Source organism: Podarcis pityusensis (genome assembly GCF_964106645.2).
Source record: "Podarcis pityusensis genome assembly, chromosome: 9".
In the NCBI taxonomy this organism is placed as follows: domain Eukaryota; kingdom Metazoa; phylum Chordata; class Lepidosauria; order Squamata; family Lacertidae; genus Podarcis; species Podarcis pityusensis.
Window position 1 is genome coordinate 23,107,817 of NC_138034.1, and position 25,619 is coordinate 23,133,435.

The window sequence follows — 25,619 nt, forward strand, 5'->3', positions numbered from 1 at the left end:
TTGCTCATGAATAACAGGGCCCTGATAGGGAATAACTACTGGATCAGCTTCTCACCTATGCCAGCAATTCACAGAAGCACTACCAGCCTCAGGAACCTGCAGTAAACAGTGAATATGAGTTTGGAGCTTTCTCAACCACTGCCTTGATTCCTAAAGCCATTGCGCTTCCTCTCCCTGAACTCTCATTCCTCCTTGCCTTACTGACTGGCTACATGATTCAGACCTGCCCTTGAAGCCTGCTTCCTAGGCAGCCGCTGAATAGTTTTCTCTCTATAAAATGGTCCTGGGATGCTAACTAGCATACAAACGCATTTAAGAAGTTCCCAATGCAGTAATTTCAGAAAGCAAAGGAGCTTCAGAGTCTAGCCTGCTTTACCTTAACAAAAGTATGTTTGTGTTAGGTTCCTTTCATGTATTAACATGTAACATGTATTTACCCCTTGAAAATGGAAGTCCCTGTGAGGCCTGGCAGGTGTTTTTTTTTTAGCAGTTCTGCACTTGTGACTTCAAATGCACTCAGAGACATGGGCTTACAGTATATCAAAACTGGGTCTTTTGTCTAGATAATAATAAAACAAAAAGAATGAATGACAGCAAGGTTGAAAATATGGAAACGCAAGGATGGCCAGAAGGCACAAAACAAAGCAAGAAGTATTAAAGCAGGGAGGAAGAAGGATAAAGCAAGAATGAAATCTGAAGTTGCAAGAGGGCCTATGGTACCTACTGGGAGAGAATGACTTCCTACTTTAAATAAATCCTAAGAAGCAGATGAGAATTTTTGTGAGTAGAGTCCCAGGTAGGTTGTTGTCATGCCATGTGTGGCAGAAAGGGTAAAAATCCACTGAAAGGCTAGGAATCCACTGAGGTATCTTATTTGAGACTTGTCAAGGCTACTGCTCTGGGTAACGACACTTCTCAGGAATACTGTTTTGTCATAACTAATGAAGAACGCACCCCCAATGCGATCCTGTGGTGTGTTTTTAAGATTGTTCTTTCAAGTACATTAGTTAAGACTGATGGGGTATAATGAACTCACCGCGCTGCCTTGAAAAATCCAATTAGCTTGCAGAGTGCTATCTACATCCTTGATTGTGCATGTAACTTCAAATTCTTCACCTTCTTTGAGAAGTTGGTTGGTTTTGGATAAGGAGATGGCTGGAAGGGATTTGTGAACTGGAAAACAATTTAGATGTGCATTGTTTTTCATTACATGCAGTGCCTCCAAGAGAGAGGAGGGAAAAAAATCAAAAGTTATTAACCTCCTAATAAAATATTAGACCTCCTAGAGGTATTCTAAATTTCTGTAATGTATTTGAATTGTTCTTTCATGCCAAGTACATCTCTTAGTTAAAGTATGAAAACATTTATAGGCACTATATAGCATGCACAGATAAGCACACATAATATTTAATCCTGCAAAGACTGAAGCATAACCAGGAAACTCATTCCATGACCATTTTATAAGGTTACAACCCAAAAGCCTTTCCATCCACTGATGGAAGCTGAGTGTACTATCTGAAAGAAATAATTATCTAATTATTTTACCCTTGTTAACATGCAATCTTATATAAAGGTATACCAACTATAATGGCTGCCTGAGCTGCAGGAAGAAGTCTGTACACAATAATAGCAGTCATCAATATGGTTTTACTAGATATTCCAGTAAAGAGGAATTACCTGCCCTCACAACTAGTGTGATAAATTCTGACACCTTCTCCTCTCCATTTTGATACGCCACACACTGGTAACAACCAAAAAATGATCTCTGTACATTTTTTATGGTAATTCCTTTCTGAAGATCAGGAACTAACTCCATATTCTCAGGCAGAGGTTTCCCGTGACACCTTTTCAAAGTGAAACTTGAAATGTCTGGATCTGTCACTGGACACTGAATGAGAGCATCACTATCTTCCATCGCGTATGTGACAGGCTCATGAAAAAACAGGAGAGCTGGATCTGAAATGAAAATGAAAACAGTTTTCTTGAAGACTATATATTAAATAATGATGATGATAATAACAACAACTATTACGATTCGTCGTCGTCTTCTTCTTTTATAATTTATATGCCCACATCTGACTGGGTTACCCCAGCCACTCTGGGCGGCTCCCAACAAAATATTGAAAACACAGTAAAACACAAATCTTCACACAAGTATTTCCCCCCTCCAACAATTTATGATTTTATTGTTTGGTTTTATGGTGTGTTTTTTAATTGTTGTAAACTGCTGTGATGTATCTTGATATACTGGCGTATATAAATATTTCTATAAATATTTCTATAAACGAATACATAAATATACCGCTTAAGGAAGAACTGAGGGGAGAGACTCCATCAGGCAAGGCCTCCTTCCACCTGCCTTGCCCCACTCTCTGCTTCTCAATGTGTATTGTATTGTTTTATGTACTGTGGCTTGCCATTGTTTTATTGATTATAGTTTAGGTATTATTGTAACTGTTGAGTGGATTTCTGTTTAACTTTTAGATGTTATATGTTGGTATTATTATTTTACACTATTCTAATGATTGTTGAATGTTACTTTTTTGATGGAGGTTGCCTATTTAAAGTTATGTTTTATTATCACCTTTTTGTATTGCATTAGATTGTTATAAGATGTACATTTTTTGTTTCTTCAGCTTGAGCCTTGAGTATTGTAAGATAGAAAGGCGGTATACAAATTAAAAATGATGATGATGATAATATTGAGGTTTCCAAGTGGTGTGCAATAAGGTCAAAAATAAACAGGATAGATAAAATCGGTTAAAATTAACCATAACATCGGAAAAGCTTGTTTAAAATGCCTGCTGGAACTTTAAAAAGTATTCAGATGGTACCTGAAGTGCAGTAGGGAAGGAGCTTGTCTGATCTCAATAGAAAGGAAGTGTCTACTGTACTCAGTGACTAATGTTGGATACCACTCTGATCAAATTTGGAGCCAACCTTTTTGAGTAAGGCATCTTTTCTGCTTGTTGTGCACCTTGATTTAGGCTAAGAGGATTTAGTTTCAAGCAAACAATAGCCTGCCAGGTGCCAATGGGAATTTCACAAGCAGAGCATAAAAGCAGTAGCCACCCAGTGTTGTTTGCTCCCATCATCTGATACACAGGAGGTATATGTATTTCACCCGAACATTGAGAATTGATGAATATACTGAGTGAATAGTCTTGTGCTAAGGTTGGATTCTATTGTCTTGTGGTCCTCTGTAATTCTACGTGTTTGTGAAAATGTGGACTTAGCCCTTTAACAAGCAGAGCTATAGACTCAGGCAGTCACAGAGTCTGAATTTTTTGGAACTATTGAAATGTCCTTTTTCTGAAATTTAGGCAATTAAAGAATTCTGTACTAAAGAATCCTTATCCATTTTTAATCATCATTAAGATGCTTTCCAGCATAATTGAAAAACAAGGGGGAAACTCCTCTGGGACTTATTTTTGCTGGGACTGTCCCCAAAACTTTATAAATTCATCTCCAAGTGTACTTCAGACATTCATGGCTTGAAAATAACAGAATGAAAATTATGAGGATGTTAACTAATGGGTTGTCAGCTGAGTGGGTTCTGAGCCTCCATGAACATTTCTCCTGATTAGCCTTTCCCAACATTGGGTACCCAGATGTTGTTGGACAACGCCCATCATCCCTGACCACTGGCCCCAGTAAAAGGGGGCTCTTTTACTACCCACTTCATCGTTTCCTCTTTCCTCTTGTAAACATCTCATAGGTCTCTGATCTCTCTGCCTGTCTTAGATCTTGATGTCATTGGCTAATCAGTTCTCTGTTACAGTGGACCTCTTACTGTCACATGTGGTACCCACACATCAGAAGCTGACTGTAATTGGCTCAATTTATCCTAATGTCTTCAAAGGGCTACTAACTTTAAGACCAGACAGATTTGGGGGAAATGAGAAAAATCTCCCAAAAGCATCCAAAAAGAACTTCCGCAAAATTAAAGTCTTATAACACTGTGATTATGACGAGGGATTTTGAATTAAGTCTATAGATAGATTGGGTTTTTAGCCAGAAACAGACTTAGTTGTTGCTCACTATTGGCAAACTGTGAGGCCAAAGGAAATACTAAAATTGTCTCCTTCTGGAAACTGGTGAGGTATTTTTAAGTTTCCAGGAGAACAGAGCAAATTAAATGAATGGAATTACTTTAGCTATGCTTTCCAGCTCATCCTACCGTGTGTTAGCAAGCCCTAATGGGGGAAATAAGATCACAGAATGTCAGAATTCCTTTCATACTACAATTTCCTTTTGCTTATTTAGATTTCAGTATGAAATAGGAGCCCACACAGTAAAATTCACATAGTTTTTTCCATCTCATTCACAAACAGAAATTCCTACTGAAAGTGTTAGGAAATCCCTCCATAACAGAATAGAACCTTAATAGAAATTATTTTAACTGGTAGCAAAGGCTTATTCCATCTACTGCAATCCTCAAAACACCTTAACATACTCCTCCCCTCCTACCACAAACCACAGGCTTGAGTCCACTCTGACTGGCACACAGCGCTTGCATGAACAGGATTCATTATTCCCATCAAAGGCTTTACGATGCACCTATATGCATGGGCAGAACTGCCCCCTCCAGAAAACAGGGAAACCACCTAATGCAGGAAGCGTTCTGTGTTCATTTGGGAGTACTTTTTGAGGTAAAACGATGAGAAAGGTTTGATTCTATGTTACTAATGTGGGGTGGCGATTGATTTCCCATCTGTGGATGGAACCTGCATCACACTGGTAGCATCTGCATGATGAAAACACATGGGACATATCAGTGAGAGAGATGTAGCACCGACAGAAGAATTCCCCATGTGATCTGTCCCAGGGATGCAGCAGCCACTCTACACTTACCACCTTGCTGAAGCTAAGCAGGCCTTAGTCTGGTCAGAGCTTGGATGAGAGACTTAATGGGAACCAAAGGCCAATTTGGATTCCACAATGGAACAAATATGGGATATAAATGTAATAAAATAGGACAGACACGCCATACTCCCTGACTACCACCAAATAACAAACAGAACATTTTGCAAAGAAAATAAACTCTCAGTGACAGATGGGCAGCATGGATACATTTTCTTTCTGTGCAACTTCACAGAGCAGAAGAAATCAACAAATTGAAGGCCAAAAGTAATTCAAAGACATCAACCAAGCACCACAGAAAAAGTTTTGCAGACAGTGGTGGGAATGGTACCAGAAATGCACTACTAAAAATGCTTCTTGGTTCGCACGTATTTCTGTTCATCATTTCCTGTCTTACATATATGAATGTAGTATCATAGTTCTAATACCACTAATCAGATGTTTCAAACCATCTCACATCACGGAAGCAAAGTTTTCCCATGAAGTAAGTTCACACATTCAACTGCCCTTCAGGATTATTGGAAAATCAATTAATGAAAAATTTAGTGATCTGCACACATGTGTGAACCAGTCCTTAAGTGTTACCAGCAGCAGATTATAAAAATTAGGGAAAACATGCACTTTTGGCGGTGCTTCCATAAATCCCTTTAGTAAGATAAAGGACCACAGAACAGCTGCCCACAACTCATTAGAAACTCATACTTCAGATCCCCTTATTTCATGATATTCTGAAGATGTTTGGGCTTTACATGGGCATCTTTCCAATCTGCTCAAGTAAAAAGCCCCAGCCTGAACATCAACAACAGGAACAATTGTGTCTCAAAGGGATCTTTCTGGAGCCTTCTGGCCCAGAACAAATCCCCAAACCAATGTTTCAAAATAGTGTTACTGGACCTCAAGTTTTACTGGAAGTTCAGTCCTGCTTCCAGTTTCAGCTCTGTAGCAACACCCCTGGGCTACTCAGTAGTAAGGGGAAAGCATGCTGCTCAGATGTGCCTCTGATGACTATCATATATACTGAGTTTTAGCCTTCAAAACAAGTTTCAGTGTTGATCCTTGGTTTAAAACCCTATAAATACCGAGGTCAAAACTATTGGGCAGGGTTCACTGGTTCAGCTGTTTCCACCTGGACCTCAGTGTTTGTTCAGATGTACATCTTCAACACTTGATGGCTACAACCTTACTAGATCATACGCATGTGTGAATCAATCATCACAGGTATTTCACTGCTGAGAGGAACTCCAGTACCTTTTGGCGTTACCTCCATTGCCATGTTTTGTCAATGGAGTCAGCTCCTTTTGACGTCTAGTCAACAAAGTGTACAGAAATCCCTAAAGTGGCTCACTTAAGGAAATCGGCAGAGCAGATACTTCTCCATAGACACTATGGGGTTTCTCATCAAATGGCAATGAGAAAAAACTGTGCCTGATTATCCTGAAAGAGAGGAGACACAGCAGTAGCCATGAATAATGAAGAGAGATGCAAAGGACTCTGGCCCCCAACTGCAGGATCCAATAATTTACTTGTGGTAGGTGATATTACAAGTAAGTTCTCTGATCCTACATCTCAGGGATGGCTAAGCTGTGGCCTTCCAGATGCTGCTAGACAATGACATCCACCATCCCTTACTATTAGCCATGCTTACTGAGGCTGCTGGAAGTTGCAGTTCAGAAACATCTTGAGGACCACAGCTTGGCCTCTAGGTGAATCTTCACTGTCCAGTCCTGATACAGGTGGCTACATGGTTATTTGAACTACATCTACTCTTCTTTTCCACAACTATGTACCTATGAACATACGTACCTACCTAAACCATACAATGCTCTTTTGAGGCCCAGATCTCAGCATTTGCGCTGAATGAAGAGAGTTGGATAACTACCAGGGAGAAGGCTTTTTTGGTAGTGGCACCCTGGTTGTGGAACAACCTTCTCAGGGCCAGTCACTATCTTTCAGACAGCAGATGAAAACTTTTTGATTCACCTCATGTTGTCTGTTCCTCTCTGTTTTTAAAATCTATGTTTTAACTTTGCAGGTGGGGTGAGTTTTTGCTTTGATGTGAAACTTTTGATTTTCTTGACTTATTTTGCATTTTCATTGTTTCATTACTTATTTACTGTCGGTCATCAAGAGAACTTTATGTTACAGGGCAGCATACAAATGTCATAAGCAAACAAGCATAAACGAAACTGTGGAGCAGGATGGAACTAAAACTGATCCAGCCGCTCCCAGCCGGTATCTGAGCTCACGTTTTCCCTGCTGGCATAGATCCAGCCACCCATCTGGTTGCCAGGAAGCACAACAATTCAAATTGTCTATCTACCGAGCATGTCTATTTGCAGCCCTCAAGAGCAAAAAGTCTGCATTTTTTAATGTAAAAATGTGGGAGGATTATTTTGTGTGTGTGTGGAGGGGAGGAATGCCCATGTTTCATAGGAGGGGGAAGCCTGTGATAGGCAGATGCCCTGAATTAGTATACATGCACCACAATCCCAAGCACATTTGCTCAGAAACCCCACCATGTTCAATGGGACATGCTCCCTAAAAAGCGTGTTTAGGATTGCAGCCTGAAAGGCTCATTTCAATATGCCCTTTGACATGGCCCTAACTTCCCATAAAGACAAACAAAGGTTTTATGCTACATCCATCTCCGGAATGCTTCTTGGGAGCAGTTGTTTGAGGGTAATGTGGTCTTAGATCAAGACTGCCACGTCCTAGAATAATGGATAGCAAGTAGCCTATACCTATCAGTTCAGTGATAGTTTAACTGGTACACACCTAAGCATTTGTTCAGACAACCTTGTGGTGTAGCAGGTATTTGAAGGGTTCATCCGATACACTGGTTTCTTAGGGTGTGAAAACATCATATCAAAAGCACCAATGTGATCAATATAAATGGAAGCACAAACCAAGTTTTCAGGTAAGGAGGAGGGGGGAAAAAACAATAATATTTACCTTTAACAAAAACATAAATTGAGTTGTTCGATCTCTCTGTGTTTGTACATGTATATGTTCCTGTGTGGCTTGCTTCTGCTTTACTTATGTGTAACTCCTTTGTTTCTGAAATGAGGGGCTTTCCTGATGGGTCCGAACTCTGAAAATCCCAGGTCACAGTGCCACCATCACTACACAACAGCTTTAACTCTTGTCCACTATTCACAACCAAAGTGGAAAATGCTGGAATAATAGAAGGTCTGGTACCACCTGCCAAAAATAAAATTTAGCGTTTAGTGTTTCGTATATTTCCTTTCATTGGTCTTAAAAAAAAAAAAAAGAAAGAGAGAGAGAAAGAAAGAAAGAAAGAAAGAAAGAGAAAGAAAGAAAATCATGTTGCACAAGCCTACATCAGTTTGATTTGTAGTTTAACTTCTTTTCAAAACATGATTCAAGTATTACCTCATGGCTGATGACTGAAATTTCTTGACTGCTAAACCAGGCTGTTTTTGGTGCTCCCACAGCGGCGGCGGGGGGCTCCATGAAGACAGTCCCCGATATATCAAGAGTTGAAAGAAAGTATCTGATTTTGGGGTGGGATTAAATCTTTTTGGACAAGGCAAAAATTTCAGCATCAGTCTTCATTATCAAACAGATGCCCCGAGGCTACATCACAACATAGTACCATTACTCCGGACATTATGCAGAAAAAGGAAAAAGATGGCTGCCATCATGGGCTGCCCATGGGGGCAGCCATTTTCTTTTCCATTCAGTTCCGTGGTAATGATATTTTTTCATGATGTAGTTATTCCCACTGGGCATCTGTTTACTAATGAAGATGGATGTTGCTCGGCTGAACAATCTTGCCGGAAGTTAAAGCTGCAGAAAAATCTGCTGTTGGTTTCAAAAACTGAAAAGAAACTTATCGTCTGCTGCTTCATCTGGACGGTATCCCCCTTGCCACAAAATCATGAGAATCTCTCCCTTACACTGAAATGTTTTAGAAAGTGCCTTCCCACCTTCACTGTGAAGGTGAGGAAGGACTTTTAGTATAGCTTGATTTTTTTCTCCAGCTCCTCCTTCAAGGCCAGGTTCTTAGAAATCCAGAAACATAAACAATAATGAGCTCTAAGAGATACAGTCACATCAGCACCATATATTTAAAGCACATGGCATCCCATAAATAACCCTGGGAACTGTACTTTGCACCTAAGAGTGACAATACTCAGCACCTTTAACAAACTACAATTCCCAGAATTCTTTGGGGGGAAGCAATGTGTTTTAAATGTATGATGTGAATCTGAAGGAAAACTGACTTTTTATTAAGCCTTGCTAGTCTTATGTACAATTAAGAGGACTTATCTAGAAAGACATCCAAATTATTGTTCTTTCATCCATTCTTTTTTTGTTTGAATATGGAAGAGTGGTATGTGTCCCTCAAGGTTTTACCTTTGCATTATGCCTACATGCTAACTAAGGAGGAAGAAATCTAGCTTTCCAGCTTCCTCTTCTGGCATTTGCACAGGAAGAGAACATCTGTAAAATATGCTCTCTAATGCTGTGTGGCTTTTTTCCCTTTCCCTACCCAGAGAGGTCAGCGATTGAACCGGGGACCTTCCGAATTCAAAGCATACACTCTCCTACTAAGCTACAGCTCTGAATCAAAGGGAGTTAAATTAATTCTGGCCATCTTAGAGAGGTCTAAGTTCAAGTACCTGAGTTCAGCTATGGTGTATGTCTTATCACAGTTAAGCCACACAAACAGTGTATGTTCCCTAGAAGGGGATGCTATGGGAATTCTTTTCTTTTCTAGAGATAGTTTAAATCTGACAGCTTATGTATTATCGTCTGCTTATGATTTGTAGATGCCCACAAAGTTTAAAAAACAAACAAAACCAGTGTAGCCCCATTTGGCTTACAGTGTGCTCATTTGATACCGACGGTAAGAACAATTCAATTAATTAATTATTGAAAAAAAGTTGGTTTTTCTCAGCATTAGGGACAATGCCATCGGCTCAGCCTGCAAATGAAGTTTGCATGGATTATAGGGCAGTACCAAATTTATTTAACCGGCAACTTTAGCAGCACTTAGAAGTACAATGGATTAAGAGGGTGTCAGATAAACACTCCAGGTAGTGAGAAATCCAAAGGTAGTTAAATGCAGATGATAAGGCAGAGAGAGAAGGTCAGATTCTCTACAGAATCTAATCAACCCAATCAATAGAGACCCCTCCCAATCAACACAGATTGGGGGCCAAACTACATGTTACACTTAACGTGTAGCATGATGCTATGTCTCTATTTTTTCCTTAAATCAATTACAGTTGCTTGGGGTGGGAGGGATTGTGACAAAAATAACAGCATGCAGGGATGGTAAGACTTCTTCCCTCTTCTATCCTCAACCCAACCCCAACCCCCCCCTAAAAAAATTCCTACTGGAACCCCAAGGGGGTGACTTTGGAGGATTTTGGTTAGGGAGTAAAAGGAAAAACCTCCTCTCCCTGTGTGTTTCGAACCCCCTCCCCCCCAAAAAACCCCACCTCCATGGCTGTAATTAAGCATTCAACATATTTTAACCTTAAGTATGGTATATTTAGTAGCACATTGGATAGGATTAGGTTTTAAATTTCTGCTGAGTCGTAAAGTTCATGGAGCATGTTCATACACTCAATAACACATGTGGAATAGCTCCATTACCACAGCTACAATGGTGTGGGTGTGGGTGTGTTATGAACTTGCCACACTGATGCCAGATCCTGGGGAGCACCTGGTAGTGCAATCTCTCCCTAATATTTAGAGAGGCATCCTGCCTTTTCCATAGGCAACTTCAACAACAACTACAGTGGAACCTTGGTTCTGAAACACAATCCGTTCTGGAAGTCCGTTCAACTTCTGAAACATTCGAAAACAAGGCACGGCTTCCGATTGGTGCAGGCGCCCAGGAAACAATAGCCGACAAACCACATTGGACGTTCGGGTTCCGAAAAACGTTCAAAAACCAGAACACTTACTTCCGGGCTTTCGGCATTCGGGAGCCGAAATGTTCGAGAACCAAGGTTCCACTGTACATGGAAACACTATGAATGCATGAATCAGGATTGGCTGAGCCTGGGCCCATCACTCAACCTAATTCACCTCATGGAGTTACCAAGAGAATATTTTTAAAGTCAGTTTTTAAGTGGGCATTATATATATATATGTGACACAAAAGATGGGAAAGTATGTTTCTCTTATTATTTCTATATTCATTTTAAACTCTTATTCTTTGGAGAAAGTTTAACAGAAGCACATGCACACACTAAAACATTTTGAATCCTCCCCTCCAAAAAAATATGCATATTTGCTTTTATTTCCATGCATGCATTCCTTTTATTTGCTGCTTTGGCATCCATAGGGAACAATAGCTTTCTTTCACTCTGTGCGGCCGTGTAATTTCCAAGTCATACATTCAAAGGCTTCTGTTTGGCTTACAATGAATCTTCTCTTCCAAGCCACCTCTAACAAGGTACTCTACATACATCCTCCTGACAAGAATGAATCCAAAGTCACAGGACCGAGAGCATTTGCAGTTCATCATGTGCACGTTTATGATTCCCAAGAAGAGACAGCAATAAAAACCACTTTATGGTATTAAAAGAAACACACAGCGCACATCATGGGAACATAGGAAGCCTCCTTATACTGAGTCAGACCAGTGGTCCATCTACCTCACTAATGTCTACCCTACAGTGGTGCCTCGCAAGACGAGATTAATCCGTTCCGCGAGTATCTTCGTCTAGCGGTTTTTTCGTCTTGCGAAGCAACCCTATTAGCGGCTTAGCGGCTTAGCGCTATTAGCGGTTTAGCGGCTATTAAAGGCTTAGCGGCTTAGCTGCTAAAAGGCTATTAAAGGCTTAGCGGCTTAGAAAAAGGGGGGGGGGAGCGAAAAAAAATCTCAAGACTCGCAAGACATTTTCGTCTTGCGAAGCAAGCCCATAGGGAAATTCGTCCTGCGAAGCGCATTGAAAACGGAAAACCCTTTCGTCTAGCGGGTTTTCCGTCTTGCGAGGCATTTGTCTTGCGGGGCACCACTGTATATGAAAGACAGATGCTCTACCACTGAACTACGGACCTTCAAAATGGCACAAATCACACTTGCATTCATTGGAACACAATGTGTGCCCCGCCAAGCTAAACAAAGACATGCAAGTGACCTGACAAGTGTCTGTCAGCTCTCCTGCTTTTGATGTTACAGGCAAACCACTGCACATTCAATGGGTGGCCATTCAACCTGGGGTTGAAAGCAGAAGTAAAAAGCCACTTCGCTTTAATAAACATGCCCCAGATGAATCGCTTTGCTTTCCCCCTTCATCGGCCACCTTGTTTTAGAGGTGGGATGATTATGCCCAGTTTGGTGCCAAAGTTCAAAACAAAGTTCAAAACAGGGTAAAAGCAATACAGCCCTACCTCAAATATAAGCTTGGCCTAGGACACAGAAGGACCCAAACATTTCTAACCCCCAGCCCAGGAGGACCCATAACACACAATGCTCCTGTTCCAACAGCCCCCAAAATGCAAAACCAAGTACTGGCCCAATAGAGAAAGATGGCTGCAGAGGTGAAAAGTCCTCCAGATGACACAAGAGAAACAAGCATACCCCACAATATGATGAAGACTAGAAAATGCAGCACAGGACCACCAATAAACATATTGCACATCTGTTATGATATAGACAATATACAACCTTGGCAGAGGAATGGTATCTTCGAATGAAAATGCAGTGCAATTATTACATCATGGCAATATAGTGCAGCGAAGAGGAGTAATAGGGCCGCAGTCCCACATGGGGCTTAAAAACTGTATGGAAACCAGCAGAACTTGAGTGCATATACAGTAAATCCCTGTAGCCATACAGACCACATAGAGGAATCTTCCACTCATGGACCTCCAATACCAAAAAGGAAGAGAACACAATGTGATTGAATGAGAAATGTAATTGTCATCGGGGCACTCACCACAATAGTTTGCTGATGGCCTCATCACATTGTTCCATGATCTCATGAGCCATTTACTGCCCCAACTGATACTGGTGACATCAGCTCCTTGCCCATGGGAATGTGCATCCTTAGACAACAGGGAGTTAAAGTTAACTATCCTGAAGAACCATTGATGGCACCAGCTCTTGCTGTGGGATTGCAGCTTTGGCTGCTGCAATACCTCAGAACTGCGATAGGAGCATTTACTATATTAAATAACACCTCACTATTGAAAAACAGCACGTTGGATATCGGGAACAAAATTACCTTTTTAATCAACATTGAGATTTCTTGCTGTAGAGAAGGGGTCGGGAGCAGATGCTGACCTCCCCCCACTCCTGTGGGTCACTTTGACAGATGGAGTTTGCAGGACAACCCTCACTTTCAACAGAGCTTGTGTTGAGTGTCAAATTTAAAAGGCACCCAATGCAAGCCCTGTTTGCACACTTAAATACTCCTGATTGTGTCTTTGCAGCCACAACTTAACCTGCTGCACCATATATGGCATCAGGTGCAGGGCAGGTGGCCAAAACTTTGGGGTCTTGTGGGCTAAATTAGGAGTCGTGCTGGGCCAGACTGGGCTTGTGGGTCAGGGCTTCCCCAAAACTGCTGTACAGTTTCTAATCCGGTGACACTTTTTGATTTTGCCTGAGTTCTTTTAAGACTACACAGAACAGGCAAGTAATGCAAAGCCAGTCCTTTTGTTAGGTCTCCTATTAGTCTTCCATCAATCATGAAACCCTAAAGCTGGGTAGCTCAAAATTCAGGGCTGTATCCCACCCACACAAGCAAAGGGAACACAACAGTTCCTCAAAGGCCGCTGGGCTGCTTCATGTGGGAAGGCAAATCACCCCTATAGCCCTGCCCTACAATGCGGAGACCCAGCAAGACCCAGCCTAAGCTTCCCCCAGATTGGGGAGGGGTAGGATACCACAAAAGTACTTCACTTCACTGCTCACACCAACAATATAAAATAGCATGGAAGCTGCTCAGCTACACGGATGTCTTTCAGCCAAGCTTCTGAGCTCCCTGTGACTTGACGCTGTCATCCTCTGCTCCACAACTGACACCTGTGGTGCATTTTGCACATGGCTAACCAAGAACAATGTTATCAGAGGTGATTATCACCTGCATTTCTCATTCGAGTCAATGAGGGGCTACAGAAAGTTCAGGTCCCTGTTGTTCCTACTTAGATTCGCAACACCAGGGGGAAAACAACAATGACCACAATACCTACTCGTTGTTTACAGTGGCACATATGTACCTCCGCAAGGTCTCCCTGCAGAACAAAGCACTTTGTTGCCAAAATTAAACACAACTGACACCATAGCCTGGCAAGGCTTAATAAAAACAGGTCAATCATCCTTCAGTTACAGTTCCTGAGCTAAATATCCCAAAGGTTTTCAGATCAATAGTGGTTTCTTTGGAAAGTCTTAAAACTGGGGGAAGATAGAGAGACAGGATTAACAAGGACTCTGTTGTTTACCAAATGGGTTGTTTGCACCATCTGTGGAGATAATGTGATAATGATAATCTCCTTCTCTCTTTTAACATTAATCCTTTTATCTTTAAAAACTCTGAAAAGCAACAAGCCAAAATGCAAAGGGCCCGAGGATAGCTGGGAGAATCGAGGTTTACCTCAGAAAGTACAAGTTTTTTAAAAAAACAATTAAGTAAAATAAAATAAAGGTGATGGTTCTTGCAGGAGGCATTGCTTACGGTGGTTGTTGGAAGAGCAGTGGAAGAGAATCAAATTTGTATGCAGAACGTCCCACATTCAATTCATGGCATCACCAAGAAAGTCTGGAAAGGGTTCCCTGCCTGAAGCCACGGAGAGCCGCTTCTGCCAGTCAGTGACAGGAAATGTGGAGTTAGATGGACCTATGACAGTTTCTAGTGTTCCTATGATGAAAAAAACATTCTCCCAGGGCATGGTGGATGAGATGTGGTCCATGAGGGAGTTTTAATGCAGCCACCAAAGCATGGAGGTTGAAGGGGCAGGTCGAAAGAGGGTGAGTATGGCCACGTTGCTACATAAGGGACACAAAGCACCCAGAATAAAAAGGACAGAAGGCAGGTGAATGGGAGAACCGACTCCACCAAATTGCAGCTGAGGTTGTGTGCCAGTGTCTGTGGTGTGAGAGCTGCACATGTGTCTGTGGTTGTAAGAGCTGCGATGGCTTGTTGGAGCCAAGCCAGGATCACTTTTCACTTGCACCAGAAAGTCCTCAGCTGTAGACAGAAAAGACTTAGTGATTTTAATTCAGTGTGCGCATATATATATAATGTGGTCACAAAAGGCACACAAAACACTCAAATAAATGTCTTTCAATCCTCATGTACTGCATATTCACTTGCACCAGAAAGTCCTCAGCTATAGACAGTGAAGACTTCCATAGTCGTGTTAGCGATTTTAATTCAGTGTGTGTTATATATATATAATGTGGTCACAAAAGGCACACAAAGCACTCAAATGTCTTTCATTCCTCACGTACTGCATATTCGGAGTGTGTGGGGGGAACCAACCCCATAGCAAACCTGGAGGAATAGAAAAGGTAGAAGAATTGGCAGTTATTTAGCCAACGGATAGAATTACAAAAATGGATGCCAAATTGGTTCAACAAGCCTTCCCACACCCATGACATAACTTGAACATTGCGGCCGCGATATTTGGCTGAGGATTCTTCTATCTGCCCCTACTGAGAGGAGCTTATAGCGAAGTGAGAAAATTTAATGTGCTCAACTTTATGCTCATTATAGACAACAACTTGTACTGGACACAACTCAATTAAATGTGGCGTGCGGAAGGTTTGCTTGCGCTTTTAATAGTATTGGTTTTAAACTGCTTTTAGCTGCTTCGTCCGCTGGTTTTATTTTGCGGTTTTTACTTATGTTTAGTGTTGATACTGAATTTACTATTTTTATTATGATTAGTTGGAAAGTCGCTTTGAGGGTATTCGTGTCAAAAACAGATATACGTAAGCAATAACAGGTAACAGGATGTGAAAGGAAACGCAAAAGTAGATCTATATTTGGCTAGAGCTCATGAATTGGAAGTAAAGATGAAGCTTTGCATCAAAACGTGAGTTAGATTGATTTCAGTGCCATATTTATTGACTAGACAATCCATACTAGATCTGCAACAAAAGGTTGCAGTGGATCCTCACCTTCTGTCAGGAATGTTCCTGTTCTGGGTTCCTTCCAGACAGGATACTTTAAAAAGCTCAAGGCGACCAACGTACCCACATCCACACATATACACCTGTTTTTACCCTCTCCAATTGACCTGAATGAATATGCTAAACTCTCTTTTGATTTTTCCACCCCAGACAGAGGGGGGAGGGAGGATGTCCCCATCCACCAAAAAAACCTACTTCTGCAAACCTCAGGTTCTCCCAAACTTGCATCTCTCTTGTTTCTCAGAGGCCCCATTTTGGCCTCGCTGACAATTTCTATCTGAGCATTGTGGTGGGTTTTTGCAGCACGACACCCCATGCATTTTGCTCAATCAAAATGTCGCTTACTGAGAACACGTGGAAATTTTTGATTTCATATAAACCTACAAAATTAATGCTACTTTCTGGAATATACTCAGTTTTCTTCCAGATTAATATAACTGCTAATCAACTAATTGTTCCCCCTCTTAATTTCCTTCCCAACCATTGTACATTTACATATGCAAAATATAAAATAATTAAGTTGCAACAATTAAAACAGATCAAAACTTACACTAATGGAAAATTCATCATTCAAATGTGTTGAGTTCTTACTTTTTCATTCACTGTAACCTTTACAGGACAATTTGCTTAATGGTTTTGCTTTCCCACTCCAGCCCTCAACTTATCTTTGGAGGCACTTTCTAAAAGGGCATTATCTCTTTACTTTTTTTATTTGAAAGAAGTGTTTATTGTAATGTGCCACAAGGGTGTGAGATGATGTTTTCTAGATTTCTTTAAGAAAACAGCATCAATAAAAGGAAAGGAAATCTGGAGAGCCCCAAAGCTTTCCTCCCCCATAACACCATTTGAATCACCAGCCATTTAGAAAACACCAAATTCAACTGAAGTGCAGCTTTCTTGGTAATATGAATGCTAATTATTTCAAGGGCTGGCAGCAATTTAATCAAGATATTGAAGTTTCATTAAAGATATTCCGATAGTCTCCTAGATAAAGCCTTTACAAAAAGGAAAAAAAAATAGCAATAACTACATAATTATTCTACTGTTGCTATTTTGTTATCTCTGGGTTTGCCCCTCTGCAATATATCTCATTTTGAGAAAAATGCAACAATGAATAAAACATGCAGATTAAAATAATCTACACAACTAAACTGAGGGTGAAAGAAAGTTAATATTATATCTCAACTCTAGTTGACAGTGGCTGGCCCCAAAAGGGCCTCCTACGTCTTTAATACCTGCATAGACATTTAGGAAGTCCAGAAGTAGGTAGCCATTTTAGAGTCTGTGTGTGCATCCGAGTCCAAGAGCCCTTCAATCTGCAGTACAGAATGGCTTGCCAAAATGGGTTTCTAACTACATAATAGTCACAGTAGGAGTAATGTTGGACACAACCTCTAATTACTTTACAATCTTCTTTATTTTTTGCAGAAGTAAGGGACTGCTCAGTTTGCCAACCCCAATTCCAAACCGAAGCAATATTTCACCCATCATCAGTTGCTTTCGGTGGGGAGAATAATCCCTAATGAGGATGCTAAATTAATCGCTGGCTGTCAGACATAGATGGTTTAAAGTTCTAGGACTGCAGAAATACCAGAAAAGTGGTCCTCAAATGATTCAAGCTTGAGCAAGCCCACTAAATTTTAAGAACTGTAATCTCATTTTGAGACATAGCAGTAGCCGTGAAGACAGGACTTACTAATAAATTTATGTTCAATTTATAGAGAACTCTTGCTACTTATAGGAAGTCCATACAGCTTGTTACCCAAAGCAATCTGGCCCCAATTATGCCATCAGATCACCAGGGACTTGACAGACCTCCTGTTCTTGCTGCCTATCTGAAACTGCAAAACAACACAGAACAAAAACAGTCATACATGTTTGGTGGGTTGCAACTGGCTTAGCTGGTTACAAGTTGTGAAAGTCTGATTGATAAGGTCCTTGAACACACAGTAAAATGTTTGCTTTGGCCCATATGCCTGATTCCCTTCAAATAGGATTTCATATCTAAATAGTTTTCCATTGTAAATAATATTAAACTTGTTTCAATATTGTCTTTTAAAATAAAATTCCATACTCAGGATGTTTACATTTCTGGTTATTTGTGGATGCGAAGAATAACCTGTCTGTACACATTTCTCTCTTACATAATCAACGAAGGAGTGGGATGAACACCAATCCACATGCCAGTTGCACAATATGTAAGCGCCATGTTTGTTTCGATTGCTCTAAAATTTCACTGAAATAGCAGAGATCAGAATCCAGCCTTTGTCTGCGAAGTGCAACTGAGGAAAACGTAAAGGATTCAAACGCTGTTTGAGCCAACCATTGAGGACATCTTCTTTGTGGGTATTTTCTCCTGTCACGTAGTCAAAGGCTACACCCTTTTAGTCTGGGAAACTGACAAGTCATTATTTTGGGAAATGAACAAGGCAGTTCATGGCTCACTCCCAATTTCACCACAACATCTGCAATCTCACCACACTCAGTAGTTTAAACAATAAATACATTGTGGGGCTTGTTTTCCATGCATAAACTAAAGTAAACCTGGAACATGACTGTCTCTATAGTGATGACGTAGCCAGCTGGAACACTGATAGCAATTAAGCTTCTTGACCAGGCAGTGAATGTAAAAAGAATTTTCTAAGCCCACACTTTTTATGGAAGCCCCCAAATTGCCTTCCTTATCTTCTGTTTGAAAGCACCCACATTAATGCTGTGATCTCAGCTACCGCTAAGAGGAACTCCTTGGAGCCTCTCAAGAACTTTGTTGGAAATGTCCAACCTGGAGCCTAAAGTGAACAGTACAATCTGCAATAGCATTGTTGGGTTTATTTTTTCATGCCCAAAAGCTAATTTATTTTATTTACCTATACATACATACATACATACATACATACATACATACCCCACCCATCTGGCTGGGTTTTCCCAGCCCCTCTGGGCAGCTTCCAACAGAATATTATAAACACATTAAAAATGCCTTCAGATGTCTTCTAAAAGTCAGATAGCTGTTGATTTCCTTGACATCTGACGAGAGGGCATTCCACAGGGCGGGCGCCACCACTGAGAAGGCCCTCTGCCTGATTCCCTGCAACCTCACTTCTCACAGTGAGGGAACTGCCAGAAGGCCCTTGGAGCTGGACTTCCGTGTCGGGGCTGAATGATGGGGGTGGAGACGCTCCTTCAGCTATACTGGGCCAAGGCCGTTTACAGTCTAGACAACAAAGCTGAAGGATAAGGCTAGCCACGATGGTTATGCTCTGCCTCCACAGTCTGCTTCTGAATATCAGTTGCTGGAAACCACAAAAGGGAAGAGTGCTCTTGTGCTCAACTCTTGCCTGATGGCTTCCCACAAACATCTGGGTAGCCACTGTGACTAATGGCCTGATCCAGCAGGCTCTTATGCCCCACTGCACATACCTGGAGATGTCTTAATGCAGCAGGTAAGGGTTTGCATGTGCAGTGGAGATCTAGCAATACTCTGGAGTGTCCCCAAGCCAGGCAGACCCTCGCCTTGCACAGAGTTTATGGCGATGACCTTTCTGAGCTTCTCGGTTCCACTCTGGAAAGCGCTCTGTTCCAACCAGAACCCACAAAATAGCAATTAAAACCAACCTGAAGGTCAAGCAATACCACCGCTTTTGGCAACAATTATCTGAACCAAAGCAAAAAAATAAATTTTGAATGGGCTCATCCACGTGAGGACATAATGCTTTAGTGGTTCCCAAATTTCCCTCAGAAGTTGCCTCTAAGAAAAGCCACCAATCATTTGATCACAATCCCTTGATGTGGAAGAGGTTTGTTGTTGTTTAGTCATTTAGTCGTGTCCGACTCTTCGTGACCAAAGCATGCCAGGCACTCCTGTCTTCCACTGCTTCCCATAGTTTGGTCAAACTCATGCTGGTAGCTTCAAGAACACTGCCCAACCATCTCGTTCTCTGTTGTCCCCTTCTCCTTGTGCCCTCCATCTTTCCCAACATCAGGGTCTTTTCCAGGGAGTCTTCTCTTCTCATGAGGTGGCCAAAGTATTGGAGCCTCAGCTTCAGGATCTGTCCTTCCAGTGAGCACTCAAGGCTGATTTCCAGCACCATAATTCAAAAGCATCAATTCTTCGGCGATCAGCCTTCTTTATGGTCCAGCTCTCACTTCCATACATCACTACTGGGAAAACCATAGCTTTAACTATACGGACCTTTGTCAGCAAAGTGATGTCTCTGCTTTTTAAGATGCTGTCTAGGTTTGTCATTGCTTTTCTCCCAAGAAGCAGGTGTCTTTTAATTTTGTGACTGCTCTCACCATCTGCTGTGCTCATGGAGCCCAAGAAAGCCTCCAATTCTTCCCCTTCTATTTGCCAGGTGACAGGACCAGTGGCCATGATCTTTGTTTTTTTGATGTTAAGCTTCAAACCGTATTTTGCGCTCTCCCCTTTCACCCTCAATAAAAGGTTCTTTAATTCCTCCTCACTTCCTGCCATCAAGGTTGTGTCATCTGCATATCTGAGGTTGTTGATATTTCTTCTGGCAATCTTAATTTTGGCTTGGGATTCATCCAGTCCAGCCTTTTGCATGATGAATTCTGCATATAAGTTAAATAAGCAGGGAGACAATATACAGCCTTGTCGTACTCCTTTCCCAATTTTGAACAATCAGTTGTTCCATATCCAGTTCTAACTGTACTTTTCTTAAAAATCCCTCTGCTTGTTTTGTTAACTACACACCACCTGTGTAGCCTGACAAGCCACCATCTAAACTGCTGTGATTAAATGCATGGATTCTGAATCACCATTTGGAAATGCCTGCCTTCTTTAATTATCCTTTAGTTTTTTAAAAAAATCAAATCCCAGTGTCTGGCATCAACTCCATATGAATATCATGGATCTCCTCATTTCTCACGAACACGCTTTTTATAATTTCTACTAATTGCGTAACACATTTTAAAATGTTGGCTCATAACGACACTTGACGTAGGTGGCTGGTAGGTAGGTGAGATTTTGAAGATGGGATGAGAGGCAGAAACAGGCAAAGCAAGTATAATACCAATGTTACCTTTGGACAGGAAACTACTTTTGACAAACACTGACATACCCTCCTCTCTTATTGTTTATGAAGAGGCATTATCAAGAGGCATTATCAAGAACACATTCTCAAGGAACAATAATTATTAGGGCTTGTGAGCTGGGGTGCAGGAAAAGAGTGGGAGTGGTCTGAGGCCTGTGGGGGCCACATTTGTGGCCCCCCCCCGTGCCTGACTCTCCGCATCCCTGTGGAAGAGGGTCCATTTAAATTCTACTAGATTTGACTTTTACCCAGAACCATGGAACAGTGAATTATGTGTGTCAAAGATTCTCTCTGCTAGGATGGGAAGGAAGCAACCAAAAGGTGTGTGTGCTTGCAGGAATTCTTTCAACATTCCAATTGTGCCCATGTGTTCTAGGAAATTTCCCAATTCCAGCTTCCTTATCCCAATCAAATTCCTCTGAAGTCATCTTTCCATGGTACAGGAAATCAAAGCAACATGATTCAGCTTCTGCTGTCGTTCATACAAATTTTTTATTTCCTTTTTTTAAAAAAAAAGAGAGGGGAAAAACACTCTAGCGTTCATTAGATATCGGAACCGATGAGTTTTGGTTCCTCTTTATTCCCAGCCAGTCTTTGTTTGTAATAGCTCACTTGATGCCACGAGGGACATCCGTTCTCGGTATGTCGAACGCTGCCAAGCGAAGTCTACTACTCACAGGAAAGAAAAGGCACAACACATCCGAATACCTTTGTTATCTCTCCTTTCAAATAGCGTTAACTCATTTGTCAGGCTTCCAAAATCAAACATCCCACTGGTGCTGCCAACCACAAAATGAAGCAGATTTGGAGCTGTTAGACTCTAAAAAGCTAAAGTCTTCAGCGACAGTCACAGGGAGCTTGCCATTCTCAAATCAAGTCAGATTTATTTATTTATTTTTTAAAAAAGAATATATTATTCACAGTTCCAGTCTCCCAAACTCAGCTGCAGGTGTGACTATGAGATTTGCCTAATGGGATTTTCCCAGTGTTGGGTAGCTCTAAGAATTGTTCAGATAGAGGAAAACAGGAAAAAAGACGTAAACACTTGTCCAACCACCACTCTGCAGGTCCCGGATGCTTAGTAGTAACACTGATTAATTAAGTAAAATGCAGAGCTTGAAATGTGCAACTGATTATGTTACCAACGGAACATAATCAGTACTGTTCATAATCACTTTACGTTATTAAAATCATTTTAGTAAAACTACCATGAATGATAGATCAACGTGTTCTTTGTACCTGCATATGAAGAAAAAGGAAGTTTGAATCTTTTTCTTTTCTATTTTTGTATAATTGGTTGGTTTACAAAGATTCACCATAAGCCGGGAGACAGGAGTATTATTTTGGGTCTACTGTACAACCTGCCTTTGTGAAACCCCCCAAATGTAAGCCATAATCATCCCCAAGACTGGCATTCCTATCTTAAACGCATCTACTCTGAAGTAGTCCCACTGATTGCAATCAGGGTGCCGAAGATGATGTTTACATATGTCCTTCTCCTGCATTGTTAACCTGTACAATTCCGTCCTACATTATTTCTATACACATAATGTGACTGACTTGCATGAGTATTCTTTGCACACCATGAAAAACTAATGTGTGTGGGGGGGAGTCATTCTCACATACGTAGTCAGTTGACTCATGTGTTTTCAGGGTACACTTACACAGACTGGACAGTGTACTTCAAAGTGCCATTGTTAGCCTCCTTCCTATTAGGGAAACATAAGCATACATATCTTTGCAGAGAGACCACAACAATAGTGCTGTCAGCAAAATGAGCAGAGTACTCAGAATAATAATGTATTAAAATACAGTAGTCTGTTAAACATTAAAAGCTTCCCTAAAGAGGGCTGCCTTCAGATGTCTTCTTAAAGTCTGGTAGTTGTTCTTCTCTTTGACATCTGGTGGGAGGGCGTTCCACAGGGTGGGTGCCACTACCGAGAAGACCCTCTGCCTGGTTCCCTGTAACCTGGCTTCCCACAGCGAGGGAGTCGCCAGAAGGCCCTTGGCACTGGACCTCAGTGTCCGGGTAGAATGATGGGGGTGAAGATGCTCCTTCAGATATACTGGGCCGAGGCCATTTAGGGCTTTAAAGGTCAGCACCAACACTTTGAATTGTGCTCAGAAACGTACTACATTGTTTTTATACAGAAGTTACAATATTGCCTCGTATTTATTATTATTAGTCATTAGTTATACTTTTATACTGCCTATCCATCTGCATTCTCTAGGGGCAGTCCACAGAATGCTAAAACCAATAAAACAATCATAAAAACCCCAACCACAGCTGCTGCCTGAGTGCTGGAAGAGAAAGCTGCTCCCTGCTACAAGGCTCGTTTCCACCTGGCCCACACTCACCCTGAACAGCTAAAAGGCTCCTGGGAAGCCACTGGGACATTGCTGGAACAACTCTTGGGTTGGGGCAACTGACTAAAATGTTTTAAACAGTTCTAATTTTGGTTCCCCTCTTTCATTTTTGTCGGGTTGGTGTTGGTTAAATGTTTAGTTGGGGTTGGCGGTGACTTTAATTTGGGTCTAACTGTAAATTGTTTGTTATCATTATTGGTTTTTATTGAGTTATTGCTTGTGTAGGATATTTTTTAAAAAAATGTTTGATGTTTTGTTGTGTTGTGTTGTGTATGTTGCAAGCCGCCCATACAACACATTTGAAACAGTATAAAACAACAGCTAACAGTTTTGAACATGCACAAAACAAGAGGCGTAGTTTTAATGTAAGATGCAAAAGGATGGGGGATATAATTAAAAGGCCAATTCTATACATACCTTGTGGGACATCTTTGGGAGAGGAAAAGACTAAGGAGTACGCCCTACACAAATACTGAGTGGAGTCCCTAAGATGGTTGGATGGTACCTGTTATGCCTTCTTTTGGCAACTCCTGCAGCCCAGCTAGTGCCAAATATATTGCTTTCCTTTCCTTTGGACCACATCAGCAAGTCGAGGGGGGCGGGGTGAGGTCTTGTCATCTAGGCAGCCCAGGACCTCCATACACAATGGCCAGGCTTGCGCCCTGGCCCTAATACATCCAAAACAACTCTGGAGGCAACAGTTATGAGTTACCAGTCTCTGCAGGTGCTGTCATTCTCCAGCGGTTTGACTTCACCCCTGGAAGTGAAGACAGGACGGGTGCCAACAACTATACATGCTTATTCAAAAGCCAGTCCCATTCAGTTCTCGTTGATTTCAGCAGATTGCAGTCTTATGTGTGGCATCTTGGATACTGGAAGTCTTGGATACTGGCAGTCGTGTAACTTGAATGACAAGAAGGGAGTGGTGATGCAATCCTCAAAGTGCCTTTTCTACTACACCCCTCCAGATGTTATAGGACTCCCAACTGCCAACAGCCTCAGCCATCATGGCCAATAGACAGGAATGATGGAATTTGAAGCCCGCCTGCATATAGAGGTCCACCTACGCATCCCAACTATCCAGCAGAGCAGTGGGGAAGAGGTGTAGCCCACTGTCAAAGTGCATACTTTGCGTGCCACAGTTCCAAGTTCAATCCCTATCCTGGGTAACTCCAGGTGTGACTTCTGCCAACCGTTAATAGACTAGTCTTCCCAACCTGAACCTGGTGCCCTACTTGATTTACCTCACGTGCAGATATTGTAAACGTCAAAATATTGTACATGCAGGAATTAGCAAGTGGATAGGTGGTGGTTAAGAATAATAAAACAACAAAAAGCTATTATAAGGTTAACTGTAGGGAATGAAATGTTAATTAGAAATAACTAGGGAAATAATGCAGCAACAAGAACAGAGTGTCGGAAACCAATTTTTGGAAAGTTTGTATTAAATTTGTTTTAATGTGGCCGATTTGGTAAAAATTTGAAAAATCAATAAAAATGATTTAAAACAACAATAACCTGGTGCCCTACAGCTGTTGTCATTATTAGTTTCATTTGTGGATCTAGTTCCATGTTCTGGACTATAACTTGCATCAGACCCAAGCGCCTAGGATGATGGGAATTGTAGTCTAAAACAACTTGGGAGGGCACCAGGTTGGGGAAGGGTGGTTTAAACAATATTGAGCTATATGGACCAAGGTTTGGACTGTTGAAGGTAGATTCCTATAAAGATAAACAACCTTAACCAGGTGAATGATGAAGGTGAGGAGGGTGAGGAGCGAAAGGGTTCAACAAATTCACAACAGCCCATGGTGGCTGGCATTGCCAGTTACTTGAAGGAAGTGAGTGGCAAGTAAACAGTTTGATGTGGCTTGACCCCAACACATTAAAGGGCAATACAAGCCAAAACAATGGGACTTTTGTTTAGATACTTCAAACAGGAGAACTCCAGTTGTTTAGATAGTTCAGTTTTCAGAATAGGAAGGCCAGGATAATAGAGGATGAGAATGAATCTGAAGTTTACACTCTGAATGGGGTTTTTGTCCAGTAGGAATAACAGGGAAACAGAATAAATGTAGGATGTCCCTCTCTTGGATGGAAAAAAAAGAAATATAGGTGGAGGGGAAAGTTGGAAACAAACTGAGATTTCACTAAACTGAGTACTACACAGAGTAAAAAAAAAAAAAAATCAATCGCTTTCAGGATAT

At 41.4% G+C, this 25,619-nt stretch overlaps 1 protein-coding gene across 2 annotated transcripts in view; it reads right to left on the minus strand.

Moving 5' to 3' along the window:
- KIT (KIT proto-oncogene, receptor tyrosine kinase) overlaps positions 1-25,619 on the minus strand; it is a 79,827-nt gene that overhangs the window by 42,331 nt on the left and 11,877 nt on the right. The window contains exons 2-4 of one of the 2 annotated variants that reach the window (XM_081020478.1): positions 7,816-8,064; positions 1,678-1,956; positions 1,037-1,173 (exon numbers count right to left, since the gene is read on the minus strand). In XM_081020478.1, the coding sequence (XP_080876604.1) occupies positions 1,037-1,173; positions 1,678-1,956; positions 7,816-8,064 (665 nt within the window). The remainder of the gene's footprint in view (positions 1-1,036; positions 1,174-1,677; positions 1,957-7,815; positions 8,065-25,619) is intronic. The other variant, XM_081020479.1, reaches the window with a different exon arrangement.